This window comes from Pantherophis guttatus, chromosome 4 (assembly GCF_059756535.1).
Source record: "Pantherophis guttatus breed Tessera chromosome 4, ASM5975653v1, whole genome shotgun sequence".
In the NCBI taxonomy this organism is placed as follows: domain Eukaryota; kingdom Metazoa; phylum Chordata; class Lepidosauria; order Squamata; family Colubridae; genus Pantherophis; species Pantherophis guttatus.
Window position 1 is genome coordinate 16,867,314 of NC_142066.1, and position 24,180 is coordinate 16,891,493.

A 24,180-nucleotide genomic window follows, 5' to 3' on the forward strand; every position below is an offset into this window, starting at 1 on the left:
GATATTTAAAAAAAGGTATAAATATGAACATGGACATGAATGAAGGAAATGAATACAAATAAATGGGGACAGTAGGACAGGGATGGTAGGCACGCTGGTGGGCTTATGCAAACCCCCCTTACGGACCTCTTAGGAATGGGGTGAGGTCCAGGGTAGACACTTTAAGGTTGAAGCTGTGAGGGTTTGAGGATGTAACAACGGAGTTGGGTAGAGCATTCCAGGCGTTCAAGAATTTTTCATGTCTGTTGCTGCAATTTAAAATTATTTTAGCCATAATGATAAACGTCAAGTGTGGATCATGGTGGGAGTAGATAAAGATTAGACCTCAACAAATAAATATAAAAAACTGTCTTTTGAACTTTTAAAAGGAATGGCAACAAAAGCTCATGGGCTGCAGGATTTAAATCAATTCATACATATTTTATCTTGTTCTTGGTTACTTATTGCCTACTACTCTGATTAGGGCTCAGAATCATAATCTAGCATTAAAAAATAGATTAAGGGAACATTTTTAGGTTCTGAAGTGAACTTACAATTATTGCTTTGTATGTACCAATTAGGTTTCATTCAAGGGATATGGTGTTATAATCAGTTTCATTTTTTCATTAGTTGCTCCTTCTTATTCAGATTAGGTCTCAGAACAATGATAAAGCATTTGGGGGAAAATATGCACCCCAGTAATCCAGCTGCTGAAGCCAAAATGGAGAAGATCTCCACAGCCACCATGTATTTTCCCTTGGTACTCAAATAGGTGGGAACAAATGACACCCAGACACTGCAAAAGACCAACATGCTGAAGGTGATAAATTTGGCTTCATTAAAGGTGTCAGGCAAATTCCTGGCTAGGAAGGCCACAGTGAAACTGACAGCAGTCAAGAACCCCAGAAAGCAAAGCATTGTATAAAACATGGAAGTGGAACCTTCATTACATTGTAGAACAATTTCTTCAGCCATGGAGTGCATGTCGGAATCTGGGAAGGGAGGAAAAATTGTGAGCCACACTACACAAATGCAGAATTGTGTCAGGGAGCAAGATAGGACAATAGAGATAGCCAGCCTTTTCCCCACCCATTTTCTTATTTTGGATCCGGGTTTGGTGGCCATGAAAGCAAGGACCACTATGATTGTTTTCCCCAATATACAAGAAAGAGCTACAGAGAAGATGATGCCAAAAGCAGTTTGTCTCAAGAGACATTTGACTTGGTCAGGTTGCCCAATGAAGAGCAAACTGCAAAGAAAAGAGAGCAGGAGAGCAGCAAGAAGGCTATAAGTGAGGTTCCTATTATTGGCTTTCACAATAGGTGTGTCCTGATGTTTAATGAATATCCCGAGCACCACAGCTGAGATGACAGAAAAGGAGATTGCAATAACTGCCAAAGAAATCCCCAAAGGTTCTTGATAAGTTAAATAAATTATATGTTTTGGAAGGCAACTATTCTTATCCTTGTTTGGATGTTGATGTTGATCCTCTGGACAAGGGAAACAGTCATCCAAGTCTGAAAAAGAAACCATTCATAGAAACATTATGTCATCATTTCATTTTAAGCGTGCTCCAATTTTACAGCATTCTGTAGACTTAATGTGATCCCAATTTGATTACTGGTATGCCCTTTATGTGGTGCTGCCCTTGAAGACCATTTCAAAAGCATAAGTGGTTTGCAATGCAGTGGACATGCACTCAACTCACCTAGTTCAATTACTATGCTTGAGCTATACTGGCTCCTAGTTGCTTACACTATACCAGTGATGGTTAACCTTTTTGGTGCCGAGTGCCCAAAGCGCGCACATGCATGTGTGAATGCCAGTGGTGAGTTCCTCCCGGTTTCGTCTGGTTCTGCCAAGCCAGTAGCGGTGACCGAACCGGTTCTCCCCCCGCCCTCCCACCCACCCCCACCCCCCATGTTATTCTTACCTTTTATTTGGTCCCACCCTCAATCTATTGCTGCCTCAGAGTCCCAGCTGATGACTAGAGGGAAAAAAACTGTTTAAACTCTTGCCGCGGGGCTTCAAAGGGCCGTCCTACAGCTGATCGGTGTTAAAAGCAAACAAATGAGTCGGGTCGTAAGTGCGAGGACTTGTCGTAAGTGCGAGGACCTTCCAGAAATGACTCTGACCAGCTAGCCATGCCCACCTAGTCACATGACCTCCAAGCCACACCCACAAAATAAGCCACGTCCACAGAACCGGTAGTAAAAAAAATTAGAACCCACCCCTGTGAATGCATGAGCGTGTGCCCAAACCCCCAAAATGTAATGTGAGCACCCCCCCTGCACAAGCGCCCCATCCATGCATGCGCCCTGCCCCACGCATATACGCATGTCCCCCACGCATGAGCCCCAGCTGAACCCCGTTTCCCTGCATGTGCGGCAGAGACCCAAAGATCACCATCACAGCTCTATAAAATTCAATTTTCTGATTATCACCATTGTCTGATAGATGTGCATGCTCCAGATCTTTTGTGTTAAATGTTGTCATCTGAGAGTTCAGTGTTGTATCTGGTCTTTAGTATCCAGCCTTTTCCAATACTTTTCCATCTAAATTATCCCTAACCTTTTATCCTTATAGCAGGTTTGGAAAACTTTATTGTACCCCTAAAGTATTAGAATACAATGGGAGTTGACTCAGGAGTCTGATTTGTCTGATACCTGGTGGCAACAGTGGTTTTTTAAATGATTGTGTTTCTAACTATTGTGGTAAGCCACATAGGTTTATTATGTGAGATAGGCAACCATATACATTGCAGAAGTCAATCAGTAAATTAATCAATAATCTGGGTAGAAGAGGAGGTAAAAACTTATAGAAAACATTGAAAAAAAACTTACCAATTCAAAATTACCTCTATTTCCAATAATAAGGAACAAAAGTTTCTGGAAAAAATTGTTTTTAATTTTTGAGTAAAATATAACAAGGAATAATTGAAATCTGAGACATCTACCAATACTCCAAGTTAGAATGAAGTGATTCGTTTTATCATTAAGTAGCTCATTGAAATATGGAAAGAATTTCAAACGTCTCATTGGTGTCAATATGTTGTAAAGCTCAGCCCGCATTTATGTTTATTGTATCATTGATACATTTAATATATGACTTAGAGCAGTTCATTAAGTAACTGTTGGACATTACAATGGCTCTAAAAAAAGTGACTTATGGCCGTTTTTCACACTTACGATCATTGCAGCAGCCCCATAATCACATGTCAAAATTCAGAACTGACTTGTTTTTTTATATTTACAGTGTCCTGGGATCATGTGATCACTTTGTGAGACCTCCTGGCAAACAAAGTCAATCCAGATTCCCTTAACAACTGGTTACAAACTTAACAACTGCAGTGATTCCCTTAACAGCTGTGGCAAGAGAGGTTTTAAAATAGGGCAAAACTCACTTAGCAAACATCTCATTTTGCAACAGATGTTTTGAGATCAATTGTAGTCATAACTCTAGGACTTCTTTGCTTACCCAGTTGGTCAGCTATCTTCCCTTCTGGACATGGTTTACAGTCATAGCAGCAGGATAATTTTCCTTCCACTTTTATCTTGCTATGGCCAAGAGGACATTCCTTGTTACAGATGGAAAGAGGTAATGCCTGCTCATAAATAAAACCAGAATTTACATAGAATTTATTTTTTGTGATTATTCTTTTCACACACAAACTCTTCCTATTTAATCCAAACATCCATGTGGCAATTTGCAGTTTTCTCCCTGAGGTAAACTCCCTGCTGTATCTTTAACTGCTTATTTCAAACCTATTACATTAACCAATTGATTAATCATTCCCAATAATTGTATTCTAAACATCAGTTTGGGGCAATATACCAGAAGCTGATTTGGGAAAATCTTTAAATCTGGCTCCCCTCTGAGTATGCCCTCCTTGAGGTCCCATTTTGTTGTGGTGTCAAATCAAATTAAATATCTATATTATGGTCTTTGAACAGGCTTGATTAAAAAAAAGGGAATGCTGTAAAATGGATAGTTTAACATAGCAAAATTATTAGGCCATGAAAAGGGAAAAATGAGACATACCTGGTTAAACATGAGAGGCCAAATGGCTTCCTTGGCAGAAATGGTGAGTAGCTTTTCTGGGGGAGCCTGAGGGTCGATCTTTCCAATTTGGACTTTCAGAAAGGACTTGTTTGGAAATGTGGCCCAGTTGAGAATATCAAATCCAGTTTCTAATTCCCCATTGGGGCCAAATGAAACCTGTTCTCCAGCACTGTTGTTAAAGGAGACTTGTTGCAAAAAATGGTGGAGCTAACGGAAGAAGAAAAAAACAGAAAAGTTATCAGGATTCTTTGAAGGGAATGTGAAAATTTCAATTTGTTTCCTTCAATTTGGCCTAGGCTTAATGAAAATTAAGCTGTTCAATTTTGCATCAGTCCACAAAATTTCCACCAGCAAAAAAATAGTTTTCATCAAATGCATTTTCTATTTAGAAATGAAAAACTGTCAGATGAGAATTCCAAGAGAAAATGAAGAAATTGATAGATCTGAGAAATCACTGCTTTGATTGAGCATTTCAGAAGTTGTGAATTCAGTTTTCTGCCATAAAGAATAAGCAAGATATAATTCACTGAGATAGACAATTCTAGGAGAAGATCGGTTTTAATTCCATCAAGGGGTGATTCCAGGTGTTGCTTTTGAAAAAAAATAATAAAACAAACTAAACTTGAAATTTTCTTCATGTGATCCACTGACAACTTTTACTTGATAATTAGATTTATATATATTTTTTTACTTTCTTTGATACGAAAATTTCTATTTTGGTCTCTATATTTAAGCATTAGATTAATATCTATTTTTTTTATTTTCTTTCATATGAAAATATCAAGTACTTCCATATAGGTTTCAAAAATATCTGTAAAGCATTATAATTGTTAAAGCAAAAAATGACAAAACAAAAAAAAACCCAAATTATATTTGTTTTTCCCCAATTTTTCATTACACAACATTACTTGCCACGGTGCTTGGAGGAAGAGCTTCCATCTCCTCTCATTCAGTTTTCGACCCCCTTGGAGTTTGGAAGAGCGCATGGCCTTCAGAGCATGTGCTACAGTATAGACTGCATTGTAGACACTGTAACTATGTCCATTCATGGTGGTGTCAAAGACAGAATTAGGAAGAGTCTCCAGCTTCTCTTCTCCAGTGCAAATCCTTTCAGCATTCTCATCTCTAATATTACTGAAGAATGAGCATTCAAATGCATCTTTCCAGAAATCCTTAATAAACCCATCACCTTTTTCTAAGTTTGGGTTTCTCTTCTGCATAAATTGTTGGAATCCGGTCAGCTCCTTTGAGTGAATTGCAAAAGAAAGTGCACCATGGAGAAAATCAATGGGCAATGGTCTTTGCATTAGAATGGATGTGAATTCCATCTGGGCTGTCATGATCCAAACTTTGTCCTTTCTCTCCTTTGAATTATTATCATAATTGAAAAAAGACATCATTACTCTCAAAGGCACCAAGCCTGCACTTAAGACAACTGCAATTGCTGTACTATCCATGATCACTTTGAATATTTTACCTGCATTTTCTATCCATTCAGCAGCTGCATTACCATATATCATCTGTGGAAGACATTCTATAAAGTCAAAGCAGATTCCTCTCTCAGAAAACATGGAAAGTCTCTTCTGAATGAATCTGTCTCTTTCTTCCTCATACAGTGAAACTAACCCAGCCCAGGTCCATCCAAAATGCAACAATAAGTGCACTATTGCTTTAAAGTGATGGGTTTCCTCTGGGAACATCCATTTGACAAACATTGCTGTTTCAGTATTTACCAAAGGAGCGGATCCATATGAGATCTAAATGGAGAAAGTCAGAAGGACATAGGAATGAAGAATCTCTTCCAAAATAAAAATGAAAATAAAAACTAATGCATGTGTATTTATTTAATCCAATTTCTGGGTTTGAGTGAGATACAAAAATAGGGTGCTTAAAAATTAGTTTTACATGATATCTGCAATATTGCTCATCAAGCAAAAAGGGACAGTCCTTTTTGTCTCACCTGGGGAAATTTGTAGTTGGATAGTGTGATTGCCATGTTGAGACAGGTGTTACTACGGGGTCCTCCAATGAAAGCTACTGTGTTGGTCTGGTCATTGCATTTGTAGTTGGGTATAAATTTATCCTTTGTAGATAGAAATTCCATTGTCAAATGATAAGTTGTAATTTCCACAGTATAGTGAGTAGCAATATGGAAACCAAGGCTAACATTGGGTAAAATCCCAGAATCTTCATTGATCTCCTTTACAGCAAATGCCAGAGCCAAAGTGTGCTGGTAATTTTGAGTGACGAACCTTTAGCGAGACGTAAAATCTGTCAATATATTTCTGTTCCAGAATTTGACAGCTGTTTTAATGTATACATATACATATTATACATACATAAAAATATAAATTAGTGCTTATGGTTTCTTCTGGACACCTGCAATTTGCTTACTAAGAAATAACCCTAGATTGTATCAACTGGGAAACTTAATGCATAAATTAAGCTTAATGCATTGTAAGCCGCCCTGAGTCTCCGGAGAAGGGCGGCATATAAATCGAACTAATAAATAAATAAATAAACACTGACCTAGTTGTGACTACTTAATGTTGAGCTAAGGTAGCATTTAGTCATACCATATTTGAAATACTGTGTTCAGTCCTGGAGACGTCACTTTAAAAAATGTATCGATAAGATTGAGTGAGTCCAGAGATGGGCAACAAAAATGGTACAAGAGCAGAGAGAAAATACATTAGAAAATATTAGAGGAAGCGAATATATTCATCCTAGAGGGCAGAAGGAAATGGGGTACATGACTGAAACCTTTAAATGAATTAGAGAGTGTGAATAAGGTTCTAGAAGGCAGTATTCTCAATATTAATTACAACATAAGTACATGGGGGCATAATCTCACAGTGACAGAAGGGAAGTTCAGAACTAATTTTATTATTTCCAGAAAGAGTACTGGAACCATAACAAACTTCCAGAGGAGCTACTGGTTCAGTCATCAATAACTGAGTTAAAACTTGCTGAGGAGAAATATATGACACCAGACAAAAAGATTCTGCCATCAGTTTGCTATGTCTCTATTTGATTTCAGCATTATCTCTATCTTACCTATATTTTCTGAGAGAATTAAGCCAGTTCTCTTTTCACACCCTAGATGAATAATAGCCTAAAATATGCACTAGGGGGTTCCTATTTTATATCTGGATGAAATGAAAGGCAAAAAAGCTCAAGATTAACTAGAGAGCTTCTGCAATATTTTGATTAGTCAAAATTTTTACTTTCAACAAGGGACTTTGTTGAATGAATGAAGTTTCCTGAAGGGAATGAAATTCATATACTTATGGTTAAAATAATAATATTCATCTCAATTTCAACATCAGTATTAGGGTAGGTCTAGAGTTAAAAAATGACTAAATACGATCACTGGAACAGGTCATAACAACTGACATTAGCATTAAGCATAAAAGTGAAAGAAAATGCAGCTTCAGGTGGCAATGTGGGGGAAGAGGAGATGCTTTATATGTAGGAGGAGAAGTAGTAGGATACTTACAGGTATTGATCAAGGACATCACAAGAAGGAAAGCTTTGAAAAGTGATCTCATTTGTAACAAAGAACACCTGAAAAATAAGAGCAGCAATGATTAAATCTCCAGACTGATAATATTTATGAACAATTGGAGAAGGACTACTAAGTTTGCAGGTGTAGGGTGGAGAAATGGTCATCATAGTTGGGGAAAAAAGTAAAATTAATGTTCTAAATATACAAATTTATATAAATTCTTTGTAATATGTAGTCATTGTACACATCAAACAGTATCTCCTATGTTACCGTTCAACTAACTCATTAACTGTATCTAAAGTTAAGATAATGAACTTTATCTAAAGTTAACAGAATAACAGAGCTGGAAGATCTAATGAAATATCCCAGATGAAAAACAAATCCTTTTTTCCCTACATACATGTCTGTATTTCTAAGCAGATATTAATAGAATGCAATGTCTTAATCCAAGGTCTAGTTTTTACAGTGTTTGCTGGAGTTCCCTTAAGAGTTGGAGAAGAAGGGACAATAATTATGCTTAATTTCTAATCACTACCATTCTTTGCAATGATGCTTTGAGAAATATCAGAAAGAAACATGTTTATCATATCTTATTAGAAACTGCTGCACTGCTATGAACTTTTGAAAGACATGAAATAAAAATGGGGGAATGAGAGTTCAAGTGCTGAGAAGAAAACAAAATAGAACTATAGAAAAGAAAATAATGGAAATAATTCTGTTGGGGTCATTTTTCTCAATAATAATAATAATAATAATAATAATAATAATAATAATAATAATAATAATAATTTTATTTCTATACCGCCCTTCTCCCGAAGGACTCAGGGCGGTGTACAGCCAATTTAAAAACACAAGACACAACAATAATTAAAAATTAAAATAATTAAATAGATTTGGCCAATTTAAAACCCCAAATATTAAAATACCCCAATTTAAAATTATTATATTGACAGCCCTGCCTGGCGGAACAACAGGGTCTTCAGTGCGCAGCGGAACACCCGGAGGTCGGAGATCTTACGTATTTCCGGGGGCAGTTCATTCCACAGGGTTGGGGCTCCCACAGAGAAGGCCCTCCCCCTGGGTGTCGCCAGCCGACATAACTTGGCTGATGGCACCCTGAGGAGACCCTCTCTTTGGGAACGGACTGGTCAGTGGGAGGCTATTGGTGGCAGAAGACGGTCTCGAAGGTACCCGGGTCCTGTGCCATGGAGCGCTTTAAAGGTGGTAACCAATACCTTGAATCGCACCCGGAAGACCACTGGGAGCCAGTGCAGCTCGCGCAGGAGGGGTGTCACACGGGCACAACGAGGTGTGCCCATAACCACCTGCGCAGCCGCATTCTAGACCAGCTGGAGCCTCTGAGTGCTCTTCAAGGGGAGCCCCATGTAGAGAGCATTACAATAGTTCAGCCGGGAGGTGACAAGGGCATGAGTGACCGTGCGCAAGGCGTCCCGGTCCAGAAAGGGCTGCAACTGGCGGATCAGGTGAACCTGATAAAAGGCCCCCCTGGCCACGGCCGTCATATGCTCTTCTAAAGACAGCCGTGCATCCAGGAGGACACCCAGATTGCGAGCCCTCTCTGTGGGGGGCAGAGATTCACTCCCAATAGTCAGCGATGGCACCTGCTGACTATATCGGGACGCCAGTAGCCACAGCCACTCGGTCTTGGAAGGGTTGAGTCTGAGCCTGTTCCTCCCCATCCAGACCCGCACAGCCTCCAGGCAGCGAGACATCACATCAAGGGCATCGTTGGGGTGGTCTGGGGTGGAGATGTACAGCTGAGTATCATCAGCGTACAGGTGACAAAAATAATTTTGTTATTAACACTTTGCTGAGTACAACACTTTGGTTTTTAAAAAGCAATCTTAAATTGTTCTGGTTTTAAAGCTTCATTTTATTGATGAAACTGTACGCTGCTCAGAAGTGCTCTCTGAAGGTGATAGGAAGTAAAGAAGTGTGAAATTAATGAACAAATAAATAAATAAATAAATAAATAAATAAATAAATAAATAAATGATCTACCTTGAAAAAGTGTACTATAATCATTATTCAGGCTCTAAAAAGACATCATCTTGGACTGTGAAAGATGTAGTCCATCAGAAATGAGGCTCTGGGATGGGAGTTGAGCCTTTTATGGCAGACGTATGGTTCCTGAAAAAGTAGATGAGCATTTTCTGAGTGCTCCTTCTGCTATCTCTTTTTCTCAAGATCCTGTAGCAATAAGCAGCATTTTTATTTTTATTTTATTTTTTAAGAAAGTTTTTTATTAATAATTCAAATTAAAAACAATGGACATGGTTTAACGTCACTGGTTTTAAACATTGTTGTCAAATTTAAGCTAATAAATGATATATTTCTTTATCTTTGTACAAATTTTCATTACTTCTTACATGTCTAGTATGTAGGTTGATTCCTCTTAGTAGTTGATTCCTACATCCATATTAAATATAATCATATCCCTCATACAAGTTTAACATACATTGACCTATCCACTTCTAGACATTCATTACTTCATCTTAGCATTCCTCTTCCTGTCCAACCATTCATAAAACTTAATCCAGATTTCATAATACACTGATTCAGTTTTATCCTTGAGCTCCAAGTCTCTCCATTTCTACACAATTAAAGATTTTAGTTAGCACTTCATCTTCCGAGGGGGTTTCTTTGCTCTTCCATTATTGGGCAAAAACTATTCTTTCTGCTGTTAATATATGTATTTAATATGTAATATCAAATAAATTGTATTCTTATTATATTTGCTCTCTATAATGCCTAACAAGAAAAATTCCAGTTTAACTTCTATTTTTAATGTTAAGATCTCTTCTAACCAACACCTTATTTGATGCCAAAATTTTTTGGCCTTAACCACCACAGATGGTTAAAAGTTCCTGGAACTACCTCACATTTCCAACACATTGAAGAGTATTTTTTATTTATTCTTGATAATCTTTGGATTGGAAATGCCACATGTAAAACATCTTATATAACTTTTCTTTGTATGATGTTGTTAAAGTAATTTTTATGTTTTTTTCCCCATAAGTTCTGCCAATTTTCCAAATCAATACTATAGCTGAAATATTTGCTCCAAATTATCATGGTGTCCTTCACTTGCTCTTTTAACATTTCCTGTTCTAATAAATAGTGATATAGCTTTCTTATGGCCTTCTCCCCCGTACCTAGTAGAATTTTGTCCAGTTCTGTTAATTCTGTTTTTATACCCCATTCCTTCTTGTTCTTCATATATTTAAATTGTATTTGAAGCAGGGGTGAAATCTAAAATTTGTTACTACCGGTTCTGTGGGTGTGGCTTGGTGATGGTGGGGTAATGTGACTGGGTGGGCGTGGCCAACTTTTTTTTTTTTTACTTTTAAAGGCATTTTTTTTCTACAACCTCTTCGGCCGAATCTGAAATGCAAAATCCAAATCCAAAATAAAAGCCTCTCCCATCAGAAATCCAGCAAAGAATCATCCCCGAGAGAAATCATCCAGATGCCCCAAGCTCTATGGCCTCCCCAAGATACACAAAGAAGGAACACCACTCACACCCATAGTCAGCTCCATAGGCTCACCTCTACAGAATCTTGCCAAATTTCTTGCCAAACAACTTCAGCCCTACGCAGAATCGATCACCTCACATGTACAAAACTCATTCCACTTCATAGAAACAATAAAGAAACAAAACCTACAACCCGGCGACCTACTCGTGAGCTTCGATGTCATATCCCTCTTCACCCAAATTCTTATTAAAGAAGCCTTGACAGCTATCCAAAACAAATACAACCCCCCTAAGCACATCCTAGATCTGACCAACCACTGCCTAACCAACACATACTTCATCCACAATGGACAAAGATACAAACAGATAGAAGGAGCACTTATGGGATCACCCCTCTCACCCGTCATCGCAAACCTATACATGGAACACTTTGAAACCAACGCTTTAGATAAATCTGAACACAAACCCAAACTCTGGTTTAGATATGTAGATGACACTTTTGTAATTTGGCCACACGGAAAAGAAAAACTGGACAACTTCCTCACACATCTCAACAGCCTACATCCCCAAAATACAATTTACTATGGAAATAGAAGCTAACAACCGACTCCCCTTTCTGGATGTCCTAATCTACAAAAAACCCAATGGCTCCCTAGGACACACCATCTACCGGGAAAAAAAAAACACACCAATCACTACTTAAACGCACAATCACATCACCACCCTGCACAGATCAACTCCATAGCCAAGACTCTCATCTCCAGAACCAAGCGCCTAGCCGACAAAGACCACCTGAAAACTGAATTACACACTCTCACAAATGTATTAATTTCTAATGGATTCCAAAGAAACACTATCACCAACCTAATCCAAAGGGAGACATCCCCCAAGAACCGAGACACAGAACAGGACAACAGCATCGCCCTCCTCCCCTACATCAAAGGCACCACAGATAAAATCAGCAAAATTCTCCACAAACACAATATCAAGACAGCCTTCTGCACTGACCAAAAAATAGCCAACATCTTAAGAAACCCCAAAGACAAGATCCAGCTAGAAAACCAAGGAGTCTATGAAATACCATGCAAAATCTGCCCAGCCACATACATTGGACAAACTAATAGGAGAATAAATGCACGCATTGCAGAACACAAGAATGCAATCAGAAAAGAAGAAAAAACTTCCTCCCTTTTCCAACACCTTAAAACAACAGGACACGAAATTGACTTTGAAGGAACCAAATTAATCTCCAAAACTGAATACTTCAACAAGAGAATAATCATGGAAGCCATCAAAATAGAGAAACACCCCCATAACATGAATAAACGTGATGATACCTCCCGCCTACCGGACATCTGGAAACTAGCCCTAGTCAACAGAAGAGTCCCAGCTACGAAGATTAACACCGGACCCAAGATAACACTTGACACCACCCCCAATCATCCTCACTAGATTCAAACCCAAACCCATCCCATAGACAAAATACAACCACCATCCAGAAGCCAGACCATGGCGGCATCACCAGCTGCTGCACCCCCCTCTGATCCCCACACAAAGCAAACTGACACACGCCATGAACACATGGCAAGACCTCAAACTCGGAGCCAAACCAAAGCCCGGGATGTGGCATCACAGCCATCTGCTCAGGACATTATATTAAAAAACTCAGGATATCACAACACTAGAACTCAGGATGTTAACACACAGCCCATTACCCAAGTCGTTACAACACAAAAGACTAATGGGCACACATCAAGGACCTCACCCACACAGGATGTTATGAAACAGCTGACTAACCTGCAAACATCAACTCCATCAACTAATCAAGATGTAACAACACAGGCAACCAACCTACTCACAGCAACAAAGCCAGCATCCCACACCTCCCTACCAGTATTTATAGAGAGACGGCAGCTCCGATCATGCTTTGCTCGTACAGGCATGAAGCCGAAGGCACCAGATGACGAATGGGACTTCATCAAAACGTCGCCAAGATACTCTCAATCTTACACGGGAAAAGACCCGAATACACCAAAACTTGCATACGTCTTCCCCTGAAAATCTACAATATGTGTGTGTGTGTGTGTGTGTGTGTGTGTGTGTGTGTGTGTGTGTATATATATATATATATATATATATATATATATATATATATATATATATATATATATATATATCTTTTTTCTTTTTTCATAGGCTTTTATGTGCATATTCTCTCTAGCCAGGTTTTACCTATGTAAACTTAGTTGTTCTTCAGCCCTAGGTTCTGTGAAATCTCATTCACAAGTTCTTGGGCCCTTTTTCTGCTGACAAACTGCAACTCTGTGTTTCTCCCAGAAAGCAACACAGAGTTGCAGTTTGTCAGCAGAAAAAGGGCCCAAGAACTTGTGAATGAGATTTCACAGAACCTAGGGCTGAAGAACAACTAAGTTTACATAGGTAAAACCTGGCTAGAGAGAATATGCATATATATATATGTATATGTATATATATATATATATATATATGTCATATATATATATGAATAAGAAATAAAAATCTGATTATTAAAATGCACTAAAAAGACAATAAGTAGAAGAAAAAAGAGTAATTATCCCAAATACAAAATATTAAATGTCAAGAAATGCAAAATCCCCCCCCCCAAAAAAAGGGGGGGAAAGAAAGAAAAATATAATATCCCAATTTTAGCTTTCCACATTTTAGGTTTTAAAGAGCAAAAAATAAATAAATAAAATAAATTAGGAGAAAGGAAGAGAAAAAATCCAAAAATTTGCACTACAGATAGCAAAAATAATATATCAGCAGAAAAAACAATTCCAACAAAATAGTCTTTGAACTTTGAACTATTATTCAGTTGCTAATCTTTTTCCTTCTTCCCCTTCTCCTCTTTTACTCCAACTAAGTCATAAAACAGTTTAGCTCAAATGTTACTCAAGGTCATTTTATCATTCATTCCACTCTTCCCCCCCCCAAAAAAGATTTTTTTTCACCACTAGATGGCACTGTATACCTTCTCAACTTATTTTCACTGATATAAAGTTTATTTCTTCCAACAGATCTTTATTTTTTTTTTATTTTTATTTTTTATTTTTAATTTGATTTATATGCCGCCCTTCTCCGAAGACTCAGGGTGGCTTACAATGCATTAAGCAATAGCCTTCATACTTTTGTATATTTTATACAAAGTCAGCTTATTGCCCCCACAATCTGGGTCCTCATTTTACCTACCTTAGAAAGGATGGAAGGCTGAGTCAACCTTGAGCCTGGTGAGATTTGAACTTGCAGTAATTGCAGGCAGCTGATATTAACAACAGTGCTTTAGTCTGCTGCACTACCAGGGCTCTTTCTGGTTTCTAATTTCTAAAAAATTTTTTTTTAAAAATCCATCTTTCAATCTTATTGCCCACTCTGCTTTCCCTTGTTTTTGCAATCAGTTCATATTCTTTGAAAATATTAATTTTTATATTTGGCCAGCATCTTATAATGCTGCTGGTTCAAAAATGGAGAGGTTGCCAGATAGCTGCTTCCTCCCCTTTCGCTCTTGTTGTTCCTTTTCATTCTAATTAATTTTCTACAGTTCAGGTTATCTCTTGAAAGATAGAAGTCTTATTCCAAGGCAGCAATTATCTCACCCAGATGAAATGCCTCGTTCCTCTTTCTTTCTCTTCACTCGTGACTGCTCCGGCTTTGTGACAGCTCTCAATGGCTGTCTTCCCAGCTGCAGAGTCGAAGGCTCTTCGCTGGTGCTACAGGGAACTTGGGGAATCCCCTGACCACACCAGCCTGTTCCCTCTTTCTTCACTGATCCTACGGATCAGCTATGGTCTCCTATGGACCCCCAAAACAGCTGAGATATCGACACTTACTCTGAGCTCCAGAGTTTGTGTTGTTCTGCCAGTCACAAGCCCCTCCCCTCCCCAATCCTCTAAATCAATAGTATGCCCTATGTTTTTAGCCCATGCAATCATTGGTTCTTTCAAAAAAAAAATAAATCCTTTTTTAACCGAATTGGTATACATTGGAATAAGACTAATATTTTAGTGAAACATTCATCTTAATAGTAGCAATCCTCTCCATGAAGGAGAGTTGTAACTTTTTCCACCTTTCTAAGTCGGTTTTAATTTGTTCAATTAATTTATCGTAATTATCTCCTTTAAGTGTAGTGCATCTTGAAGTCAATTGAATTCCTAAATATCTTTTTTTTTTTTTTTGGTTATCTGAATGTTTATTTTCTCATCCATTTTTTTTTTTTTTTTTGCACTTCGGTCATATTTTTAACTAACATTTTTGTTTTGTCTTTATTTATCTTTAGGCCAACTACTTCTCCATATCTTCCAGTACTTCCATCAGCCTTACACCAAATTGCACAGGGTCTTCAATGATAAAGACAAGATCGTCCACAAAAGCCTGTACCTAAAAGTTTCTTTCCTAATGTTTAAGCCTCTAATTTGTTTATCTTCTTGTATTATTCTAGTCAAGATCTCTAATGATAATATAAACAATAGCAGTGATAGTGGACAACCTTATATTGTACCCTTTTGGATTTGAAGATTTTTTGTTGTTTCTCCATTAATTACAACTTTTGCCTCTTGTTTGGAATAAATTGCTCCTCACATCCCTATAAACTTTCCCCCAAATTCCATATAACTTAATTGATTAAGAATAAATTCCCATTTAACATTATCAAAGGTTTTCTGCGCATAGGCAAATATTAATACCATCTGTTTCTCGTTATGTATCTCATAATATTCTATAATATCTAGTATAGTTCTAATATTATTCCTTATATGCCTTCTGGGCAAGAAACCTTTTTGGTCACTATGGATAAAGCAATCAGCAGCATTTTTGAGAACATCCAAATATCAAAATAACTTTTGGGAGTTTTCTTCTTCTCTTCTCTTCTCTTCTCTCTTCTCTCTTCTCTCTTCTCTCTTTTTCTTTCTAATTGTTTGATTGGTTTTTAATATAGAGCCTGGGACTCACATCATTACAAGAGAGAAGGGATAACCACAAATCTTTTTCAGTTTTGTGAAAATATGGTTATTTTTAAAAAAAATTTGATTTATATGCTGCCCTTCTCCGGAGACTCAGGGCGGCTTACAATGCGCTAAGCAATATTGTATCACTATGGTACACAGCTGCCCCAGAGTTCAGCTAGTCTTGCTAATCCTGGACTCAATTTATTTATCTCAAAATTCATAGCTCAAGATAATACTTGAATCTCTTACATTTGTCATAAAGAAACTAAAATATGTTTGCTGAGTACTAGTTTGATGATCAGCAGGATCACATTCAAGATCAGGTTGCTACCACTTGTTCACATGGGCTATCATTACTCCAGCTTCTGCTGACACAACAGTTTGAAAGCAGGTGACCATGAATAGATAGATGAGTACCAACTCAGTGCGCAACTTATTGAGGACATTAAAGAAGCCTTCAGCTGGATGTCCCCCAGACAATGGTCATATCACCAACCAAAGTTTGCTGTATTTGCAGAATGATCTCATGATATACCCAATGGCAATATGATATCATAGGGACTATCCTTTCCCTCCAAGTACTTATTTTCATAGGACTAAAGGATTGTTGTGTCTTCTTGAAATAAAGGGGTGTGTGTGTGTGTGCGTGTGTGCGTGTAGGAGAGAGACAGAGAGAAAATGATGTGGGGTAGGCATACTATTCATACATCAACTATCAAGTTAAAAACTATGTGAAGAATTGCATGTCCTTAATAAGATGTCATTATCCATATAGGATTAGGGATAGAAAGAGAAGAAATAAGGATACAGAAATACAGAATTGCTAAACAATCTCATGTTTTTAATTTATATAATAAAACTACTTCAGGAGCTAAATGGATTATGTCTAATTACACTGGTTCCAATTCAAGTTGCTGGATCTCACTCTTCAACCTAAGCAGGGCACAGAATATGGTAACTATGGACCAGGTATGAGTTAGAAAGATCTTCCAGGAGAGAGATTAATCAAAAATTGAATCAGTGCACACTAGAATAGGCCAAGGAGAGAGTTTAAAAAACTGAGGTTCCAGAAGAACATAGATCACCCACACTAGAGAATGAATCTGAGGTCGGTACAAATTTTCTGACAAGGTGCAGCTATTGGCAACAAGAGGGCAAGGCTCATTTATGCTGTCGACACCATTCTTTTTCAATATAGAGTCCCATGTGTCAGCTTGGATCTAAATTTCACAAAATGTCCTGAGGCTGTATGTGTTCAAGACCTTGATTCGCTCACTTCTCTTGTGCCTTGTCTGGCTGATAAGAGATAGATCTGAGATTATGTTCACGTAAATTCTTCTGTTTCTCTAGAGAAGCAGAGAAGATGGTGAAATATACAGCCATTTTATTGCTTTCTGTCATGCTTTCAAAGTTGGCAGGGTGAAAAATGGAAATCCTTTGTATTTGTGGAATGACCTTTATTTTTCATGAAATAAATGTGAGAAAAATAAAACAAAGAAAATAACATTACCTGACACATTTCACGAGATGACCCACGAATTATGTTTACAAGACACCTGGAGGGAAATAAATAAAGAAAAAAAAAAACCAGTATACATTCTATTCTAGTCTACATCAATCGTGGTCTAGGATAGATATGGTATGGATGATGACAGAACTTAGAAAGGAAATATGAGAAGTGGAATGGCCAATATGTGGGCAGATCATAATCCAGTAAAAGTAATATGGAAAGGCCAGAAGAAAAGAAAAAGATGAATGTTGAATAAAGAAATATTAAAAGATAAAGAATATATTCAAATGATTGAAAGGGAAATTAACATATTTTTTAGGATAAACACAAAAGAAGAAATATCTCTCCATTGTGGGATACCGCAAAAGCATATATAAGAAGTCTAATAATTGCCTATACAGCAAAGAGAAACAAAAATAAAAACCACGAACGGGATAATTTCTCTCAAAACTATTCTAAAGATGAATTTATTCCTAGCAAAATTGAGGAAAAGATATTCTGAATCTTTCTTATGCCCTGCCTTTGTTTTACTGAGTAATATCTTACTTTGGCAGTGAAGGTCATGGACTTCATGATTTAAATCAACTCATTTTTGTATTCAAGCATATTTTATTCTTGATTAGCTATTGCTTACTATTCTGATTAGGGCTCAGAATTACTATCTAAGATTAAAAAAAGTTTAAGGGAACATTCTAGGTTCTGAAGTGAACTTCTCAGAATTATTGATTTGTATGTCCTATTGATGTGGTGATGGACAGAAAAAGGCAGAACCTCAATTTGGGTAAAAAAAATCCCTATACACTAAAAGCAACCAATTAGGTTTCATTCAAGGGTTATGGTGTTAAAAACAGTTTCATTTTTTCATTATTTGCTCCTTCTTATTCAGATTAGGTCTCACAACAATGATATAGCATTTGGGGGAAAATATGCACGCCAGTAATCCAGCTGCTGAAGCCAAAATGGAGAGGATCTCCACAGCCACCATGTTGGTACTCAAATAGGTGGGAACAAATGACACCCAGACACTGCAAAAGACCAACATGCTGAAGGTGATAAATTTGGTTTCATTAAAGATGTCAGGCAAATTCCTAGCTAGGAAGGCCACAGTGAAACTCACAGCAGTAAAGAATCCCAGAAAGCCAAGCATTGTATAAAACATGGAGGTGGAACCTTCATTACATTGTAGAACAATTTCTTCAGCCATGGAGTGCATGTGAGAATCTGGGAAGGGAGGAGAAATTGTAAGCCACACCACACAAATGCAGAATTGGGTCAAGGAGCAAGATAGAACAATAGAGATAGCCAGCTCTTTCCCCACCCATTTTCTCATTTTGGATTCAGGCTTGGTGGCCATGAAAGCAAGAACCACTATACAAGAAAGAGCTACAGAGAAGATGACTCCAAAAGAAGTTTGTCGCAAGAGACATTTCACTTGGTCAGGTTGCCCAATGAAGAGCAAAGTGCAAAGGAAAGAGAGCAGGAGAGCAGCAAGAAGGCTATAAGTGAGGTTCCTATTATTGACTTTCACAATAGGTGTGTCCTGATGTTTAATGAATATCCCGAGCAGCACAGCTTAGATGACAGTAAAGGAGACTCCAGTCACTGTCAAAGAAATCCCCAAAGGTTCTTGATAAGTTAATTAAATTGTACGTTTTGGAAGGCAACTATCCTTATCCTTGTTTGGATATTGATCTTGAAAACAGTCATCCAAATCTGAAAAAGAAACCATTCATAGAAGCATTATTGTTTTGAAGCATCTTCATTTCATTTTCATTTGCACTGATTTTACAGTGTTCTGTAGACTCAATTAGATTCTCATTTGATTACTGAAATGACTTTTATATGATGCTGCCCTTGAAGAAGCAATGCACTTAACTCACCTATTTCTTTTTTTTTTTAAAAAGTAATTTTTATTGAACTTTTGACTTTTAAAAACAAAATAAAGAAAAATACAACAAAAACAAAAACACATTAAAAACACATAACAAATTTATGTATACATATGATACATACATCATATATTATTTTACAGCTTACTGTATTGATATATATATATATATATATATATATATATATATATATATACATTCTCTATTTTTATTCAATTGTTCATTTACGTACTTATATTTACATTTGTATCTATTTGACACAACCTTCACTGTCAGGTTAATGTTATTCAGTAATTTACACTTCTTAGTTTTAACCCAATTAAATTAACATTCCGAATTATTGTTTTGATTCCTTTTTCTAACCATTCATATAATTTGTTCCACACTCTATAATATTCTGACTCTTCCCTCTCCTTAATTTCCAGTGTCATTTTATCCATTTCTGCACATTGTAACATTTTTCAAATTACTGTTTCCTCTCCTGGTACGTTATTTTGTTTCCATCCATATGCAACAGTAATCCTTACTGCCTTTAAAATATGTAGTATTAGATATTGTGAAGATTTGTCTATTTTTGGGTTGATTATTCCTAATAAATAGAGTTCTGGTTTAAATTCCATTTTTAATTGGGTAATTTCCTCCAACCAATTTTTAATTTTATGCCAATTTTTTTTTTATTTTGCGGCACATCCACCACAGATGGTAGTATGTGCTAATTTGTATCCACATCCCCAACAATTAGGTGATAAATTTGGTAACATTTGGCCAATCTCGCTGGTGCTAAGTGCCATCGATGGAACATTTTATACAAATTTTCTTTATAGGCTACTGCCATTGTTAATTTATAATTTCTGGCCCACAATTTGTCCCACTTTTCTAATTCTATATTGTGCCCGAGGTTTTTTGCCCAACAAATCATCGTTTCTTTTACCATTTCATCTTCCATTTTGTATTTTAATAAGAGATTGTAAATTTTTGTGATCATTTTCCCCCCCGGTCCTAATAGAATTTTATCTATATCCAATTGTTCTCTGTGTATAACATATTGCTCCTTATCTTTTTTTGAATCTAGTTTTTATTTGTAAATACGGCCACCATTCCATGTTTAGACCTTATTGTTTCAAGTCTTGAATTGATTTTAATTCCCCCTTTTCATTAAGTAGTTCTGCATATCTTATCATTTTACTCAAGTCTGTGGTGTTTGGGTGTAATATTGCTTCCATAGTTGATAGCCAAATTGGGACTTTTGTGTAGTGATTCTTCTTGATTTTCTCCCAGACTTGTAAAAGGGAGTTTCTTAATAAATGTCTTTGAAAACTGTGCCAACCAATCTGGAGGTTGTGACCTTCTATCGTTAGTACTCGTTTGTTTTGTAGCTGAATCCATTCTTTAAGCCATGTTAGTGCTTCAGCCTGATAATAGAGCTCCCAATTTGGGAGACCAAAGCCGCCCCTACTTCTACTATCTTGCATTATTTTAAATTTGATGCGAGGTTTCTTCCCTGTCCAAACGAATTTTGATTTAATTTTATTTAATTGTTCAAAGAATTTTTTCTCTAACTTGATCGGTATAGTTTGAAACAAATATAGCAGTCTGAGTAATATATTCATCTTTATCATTGAAACTCTACCAATCCACGATATTTGCAATTTGGACCAAATAAGTCCAGTAGGTGGGCATGTTCCAGCTCTTTTGTGTTAAATGTTGTCATCTGGGAGTTCAGAGTTGTATCTGGTCTGTAGTGTCCAGCTTTTTCCAATACTTTTCTATCTGAATTATGTGAGTTCCCTATCTTTTTATCCTTGTACAATGCTGGGAAGACCTTGTTCACTTAAAATGTTAGGCTAGAATAGGGATTGACTCAGGAGCCTGATTTGTCTGGAACCTGATGGCAAAAGTGATTTTTAAAATTATTATTTGTGTTTCTAAAGATTGTGATAAGTCATTGAGGTTTATTATATGAGATAGGTAACTATATACATTCCAGAATCAATCAATCAATTATTTGGGATGAATAGGAAGTAAAAACAAGTAAAAGCCATGGAAAAATTACCAATGCAAAATTACCTTTATTTCCAAAAAGCAATGACAAAAAGTAATGACAGTTTTCTGGAAAAAAACTGTTTATAATTTTTTTAAAGAAAACGTAAGAAGGAATAATTCAAATCTACTGATGAGCTCCATGTTAGAATGAACTAATTGGTTTTATCAAAAAAAACCCCAAATTTCAATATGATGTGAAGCTCAATATTTTAAAACACTATAATATTTATTTAAAATATTTATTCATTAAAATAAAACCCCATTTATATTTATTATATCATTGAAACATTTAATATAATTCTTTCCTTACCAAATTGGTCACCTATCTTCACTTCTGGACCATTCTTTTTAAGGAGAGAGTCCTTTGTATTTGTGGAATGACCTTTATTTTTCATGAAATAAATGTGAGAAAAATAAAACAAAGAAAATAACATTACCTGACACATTTCACGAGATGACCCACGAATTATGTTTACAAGACACCTGGAGGGAAATAAATAAAGAAAAAAAAAACCAGTATACATTCTATTCTAGTCTACATCAATCGTGGTCTAGGATAGATATGGTATGGATGATGACAGAACTTAGAAAGGAAATATGAGAAGTGGAATGGCCAATATGTGGGCAGATCATAATCCAGTAAAAGTAATATGGAAAGGCCAGAAGAAAAGAAAAAGATGAATGTTGAATAAAGAAATATTAAAAGATAAAGAATATATTCAAATGATTGAAAGGGAAATTAACATATTTTTTAGGATAAACACAAAAGAAGAAATATCTCTCCATTGTGGGATACCGCAAAAGCATATATAAGAAGTCTAATAATTGCCTATACAGCAAAGAGAAACAAAAATAAAAACCACGAACGGGATAATTTCTCTCAAAACTATTCTAAAGATGAATTTATTCCTAGCAAAATTTAGGAAAAGTTATTCTGAATTTTTCTTATGCCCTGCCTTTCTTTTACTGAGGAATATCTCATTTTGATAGGGATGTTGTGAAGCTCATGGGCTGCAGGATTTAAATCAATTCATTTTTCTATTCATGCATATTTTATCTTGTTCTTGATTAGCTATTGCCTACTATTTTGATTAGGGCTCAGAATCATTAAAAAAAAATATTAAGGGAACATTTAGGTTCTGAAGTGAACTTCTCAGAATTATTGCTTTGTATGTCCTATTGATGTGGTGATGGACAGAAAAAGGCAGAACCTCAAATTGGACAAAAAAAATCCATATACACTAAAAGCAACCAATAAGGTTTCATTCAATGGAAATGATGTTAAAATCAGTTTCATTTTTTCATTAGCTGCTCCTTCTTATTCAGATTAGGTCTCAGAACAATGATATAGCACTTGTGGGAAAATATGCACCCCAGTAATCCAGCTGCTGAAGCCAAAATGGAGACGATCTCTACAGCTACCATATATTTTCCCTTGGTACTCAAATAGGTGGGAACAAACGACACCCAGACACTGCAAAAGACCAACATGCTGAAGGTGATAAATTTGGCTTCATTAAAGGTGTCAGGCAAATTCCTGGCTAGGAAGGCCACAGTGAAACTGACAGCAGTCAAGAACCCCAGAAAGCCAAGCATTGTATAAAACATAGTGGTTGAACCTTCATTACATTGTAGAACAATTTCTTCAGCCATGGAGTGCATGTCAGAATCTGGGAAGGGAGGAGAAATTGTGAGCCACACCACACAAATGCAGAATTGTGTCAGAGAGCAAGATAGGACAATAGAGATAGCCAGCCTTTTCCCCACCCATTTTCTCATTTTTGAGCCAGGCTTGGTGGCCATGAAAGCAAGGACCACTATGATTGTTTTCCCCAATATACAAGAAAGGGCTACAGAGAAGATGATGCCAAAAGCAGTTTGTTGCAAGAGACATTTGACTTGGTCAGGTTGCCCAATGAAGAGCAAACTGCAAAGGAAAGAGAGCAGGAGAGCAGCAAGAAGACTATAAGTGAGGTTCCTATTATTGGCTTTCACAATAGGGTGTCTTGATGTTTAATGAATATCCCAAGCACCACAGTTGAGATGACAGAAAAGGAGACTGCAATCACTGCCAAACAAATCCCCAGAGGTTCTTTATAAGTTAAATAAATTATACGTTTTGGAAGGCAACTATCCTTATCCTTGTTTGGATATTGATCTTGAAAACAGTCATCCAAATCTGAAAAAGAAACCATTCATAGAAGCATTATTGTTTTGAAGCATCTTCATTTCATTTTCATTTGCACTGATTTTACAGTGTTCTGTAGACTCAATTAGATTCTCATTTGATTACTGAAATGACTTTTATATGATGCTGCCCTTGAAGAAGCAATGCACTTAACTCACCTATTTCTTTTTTTTTAAAAAAAAGTAATTTTTATTGAACTTTTGACTTTTAAAAACAAAATAAAGAAAAATACAACAAAAACAAAAACACATTAAAAACACATAACAAATTTAAGTCTGAAAAAGAAACCATTCATAGAAACATTATGTCATCATTTCATTTTCAGTATATTCCAATCTTACAGCAATCTGTAGACTTAATGAGATCCCAGTTTGATTACTGGAATGACCTTTATATGGTGCTGCCCTTGAAGACCATTTCAAAAGCATAAGTGGTTTTCAATGCAGTGGACATTCACTTAACTCACCTAGTTCTTTTACTGTGTCTGAGCTATACTGGCTCCTAGAAAATTCAATTTTCTGATTAT

The 24,180-nt window shown here is 36.6% G+C and overlaps 2 protein-coding genes across 2 annotated transcripts; both read right to left on the reverse strand.

The window, feature by feature from the left end:
- Positions 1-594: 594 nt before the first annotated feature.
- LOC148113784 (vomeronasal type-2 receptor 26-like) lies at positions 595-1,512 on the reverse strand. The gene has a single exon (XM_087893385.1). The coding sequence runs from the start codon at positions 1,510-1,512 to the stop codon at positions 595-597; it is 918 nt and encodes a 305-aa protein (XP_087749511.1).
- Positions 1,513-3,394: 1,882 nt separating this feature from the next.
- Positions 3,395-20,809, reverse strand: LOC148113785 (vomeronasal type-2 receptor 26-like). Its single transcript, XM_087893386.1, has 7 exons — positions 20,610-20,809; positions 17,535-17,580; positions 7,541-7,608; positions 6,002-6,293; positions 4,950-5,798; positions 4,021-4,248; positions 3,395-3,583 (listed from the first exon to the last, which is right to left on the reverse strand). Exons 1-7 carry the CDS (start codon positions 20,807-20,809, stop codon positions 3,395-3,397), a joined length of 1,872 nt encoding a protein of 623 aa, XP_087749512.1.
- Positions 20,810-24,180: the final 3,371 nt, after the last annotated feature.